General features: G+C 44.0%; 1 protein-coding gene across 1 annotated transcript in view; it reads right to left on the reverse strand.

Moving 5' to 3' along the window:
- The window catches only part of LOC110294063 (serine protease 40), an 8,165-nt gene extending 7,679 nt beyond the window's left edge, over positions 1 to 486 (reverse strand). The window contains exon 1 of the mRNA XM_021162076.1: positions 243 to 486. Coding sequence (XP_021017735.1) covers positions 243 to 423 — 181 coding nt within the window. The 5' untranslated portion in view covers positions 424 to 486. The remainder of the gene's footprint in view (positions 1 to 242) is intronic.
- Positions 487 to 3,067: the final 2,581 nt, after the last annotated feature.

A 3,067-nucleotide genomic window follows, 5' to 3' on the forward strand; every position in this document is an offset into this window, starting at 1 on the left:
AACTCAGAAATCCGCCTGCCTCTGCCTCCCGAGTGCTGGGATTAAAGGCGTGTGCCACCACGCCCGGCAAGGTTTTCCTTTTCAATGTAAAGGCCCTTAGGTTCTCCCGACTGCTTATGTTCCAAAGGGGAAGAAAGGGGACAGAGGGGTAGGGGTAAAGGAGGGAAGGAGAAGGGAGGGGACACACTTCACTGGAAACCTGCCTCCGACTTTAAAGGCCACCCTTGCTCCTGTCTCCTTACCCTCTGACAGGGATAGAGTGGACTTCATGATCTGGATGGTTGTGTTATTTGCAGCGTTGGTGACGTTGGTGGGTTCTGTGGTCTGGGCATGCTGTGACAGGAAGCTCACTCCGAGAAGAGCAGCCAGCAGGCCGGCCCCGTACCCACTCAGGCCCGACTTTTTGGCCCTGACGCCACACATGGCATCTGGCCGGCTTGTGTTTGGGTCCCGGGCAGGACCAAAAGCACGTGCAAACAACCGCTGACTCCGACAAACTGCCTCTAGGGAACCCCTCTCGCCCACCCCACCTCCCTCGTGGGAGCTGAGCAAAAACCTAGGCCCATGGTCCTCGTCTCTGGCTTTCATGGAAACAATTCTGAGTGGGGGCGGGGGAGGGGGAGAGCACCCACTACATCCCAGAGTTTCTCCATTTCGTTCAGTTCAAGCATGCACGCAAAACACCACCGGCATGTCACTATCTCATCGGCCCCAAATCCAGAGTCAGAAGCTAGTTACAGGCAGTTGTGATCTGCCCAGTGTGCGTCCCCTGGAAGAGCAGCAAGCACTCTTAACTACTGAACTACTAAATCTCTCTAATTTAGAAAAAAAATACTGAGGCTTTGAAATTTCCATATGTCTACACAATGATCTTGGCCATCTTGAGGCCACACAGCCTCAGATTCCTCCAAGAACTCCTTATCTGTCTGTCCGTCCGTCCGTCCTTCCGTCCATCCATCCATCCATCCATTCATCCATCCATTTATCCACGGAGTCTGATTAGTGTTGCCCATATGCACATGGACGTAGGTTTATCTGCAGGGACACCAGGAAGTTACCAGTGGCCACGCTCCAAAAGAGAAGCGACCCTCTTTCCCACAGAGGCCATCAACTGCCCAGCTCCTTGGCTAGAATTAGGTCTCAGCAGCTTCTCTCTCCTGTGTGTTGGGATTTTTTAAAGGGCTTGGTTTTGTGTATGTACCTACTGCGGCTGTAAGCTGTTTACAAAGAGAACATTATGTGTTAGTTCTTTACCAGTGTTTTAACTTTGACCTAAGTGTCAAATCATTTTTAATTATAGGAAATTTAATCATATATGTATTATATCTTTCACAAGTCTTATGATATACTTTAATTTTCTGGTTTTGTCCTCATTTGTCTGTTTCAATTTAGAAACTGTCTTTTACTTTTTTGTGACACACTAATTTATAATCTAAAATCTCTTCTTATCCAAAAGCAATTTGTTTTGCTTCATATTTCTTAATCAAAAATATTTGCTCATATTGATAACATTTTAAAAAGAATTGTTTATTTTATTATGTATATGAGTATATGTAGCTGTCTTAAGACACACCAACCAGAAAGGACATCAGACTCCATTACAGATGGTTGTGAGCCACCATGTGGTTGCTGGGATTTGAACTCAGGACCTCTGGAAGAGCAGTCAGTGCTTCTACCATTTCTCCAGAACCTATGTATAACTTTTTTAAAAAAATCTCTTTCTCATATCCAATGTCTCCTTTTTTAGGAGCTCTCTCTCTCTCTCAATATTTCTGGATATTTTACTTAGTTTCTTTCTTCCTTTCTTTCTTTTTCTGACTTTGAAAGATTTATTTTATTAGATATTTTCTTTTTTTTTTCCTTTGATATTTTTCCTTATTTACATTTCAAATGTTATCCCCTTTCCTGGTTTTCCCTCCAAAAACCCCTTATTTCCTCCCTCTCGCCCTGCCCCTCAACCCACCCACTCCTGTTTCCTGGCCCTGGCATTCCTGAGGAATTCTCTTAATCTTTGGGGGACCTTAATCTTTAGAAATTGGATTCTTGACTTTGCTGCACACACACACACACACACAAGAATTTCAGCATAAGCCAGTATGCTGGAATTGGATGAATTTCAAGAATCCAAGTTGGAGTTTATAAAAAGAGATTATAATTTATACTTTTAATTTTAATTGAATTTTAACCATGAGGGCTAATATTTTTTAAAAAAGATAATCAGTAAGAAGGTGAAACGCAGCTGTGGGTTTCTCAAAAAGGAGACTGGCTTCATTGATTTACACTATCCTATCCATGTTGGCAGGAGGTGAGGCTGGATTATCCAGAGTTGATGCAGAATATATATGGAATCCCAGGTTGCTCTTAAAACAACAACAACAAAACAAAAAACAAAACAAAACAAAAAACAAAACAAAACAAAAAAACAAAAAAACCCTGAACCAACCCAAACCAAACCAACTCAGTGTGTGGAGAGATATGAGGGATGAGTAAGTAGGAGACGGGGAAAGACTACAGTGAAGGGACTTGTGAGCTGCCAGAATTCATTTATCTTTAGCAGTAAACATGAATCTTAAACGTTAGTTCAGATGTGACGTCAACATTCCAATATTCTTTAACATACACAGAAAATCTCTGCGGGTTCTCAAGGAGTCCAAGCAGCGTAGGTCCATCAAGCCTATGGACCAGGTCAGGCGAAGGGTGGTATCATGTCTGTCACAGTCCTAAGTGTGTGGCTTTGGAAGAGCAGACCTTCTCCCTGTATCTGGGCCAACCGGGAGGTGCAACCTCTGCCTCCAGGCCTCCTCCAGCCAACCAGCCCTTTGCGTGCCAGGTCCATGTAAGTACTGAGTTGGTCTGTGGCTCTGAAGCTAGGTCACTGGCCTTCCTCCTGCCTGCCAAAGTGACTGTGAGTCACAGGAACTATCAGGCCCTTCTGATTTGTTTGTTTGGTTTGGTTTGGTTTTCAAGACAGGGTTTCTCTGTGTAATAAGACCTGGCTTTCCTGGATTAGGTTTCTTTATAAACCATGCTGGCCTTGAACACACAGGAATGCACCTGCCTCTGCCTC

This window comes from Mus caroli, chromosome 1 (genome assembly GCF_900094665.2).
Source record: "Mus caroli chromosome 1, CAROLI_EIJ_v1.1, whole genome shotgun sequence".
NCBI classification, from domain to species: Eukaryota; Metazoa; Chordata; class Mammalia; order Rodentia; family Muridae; genus Mus; species Mus caroli.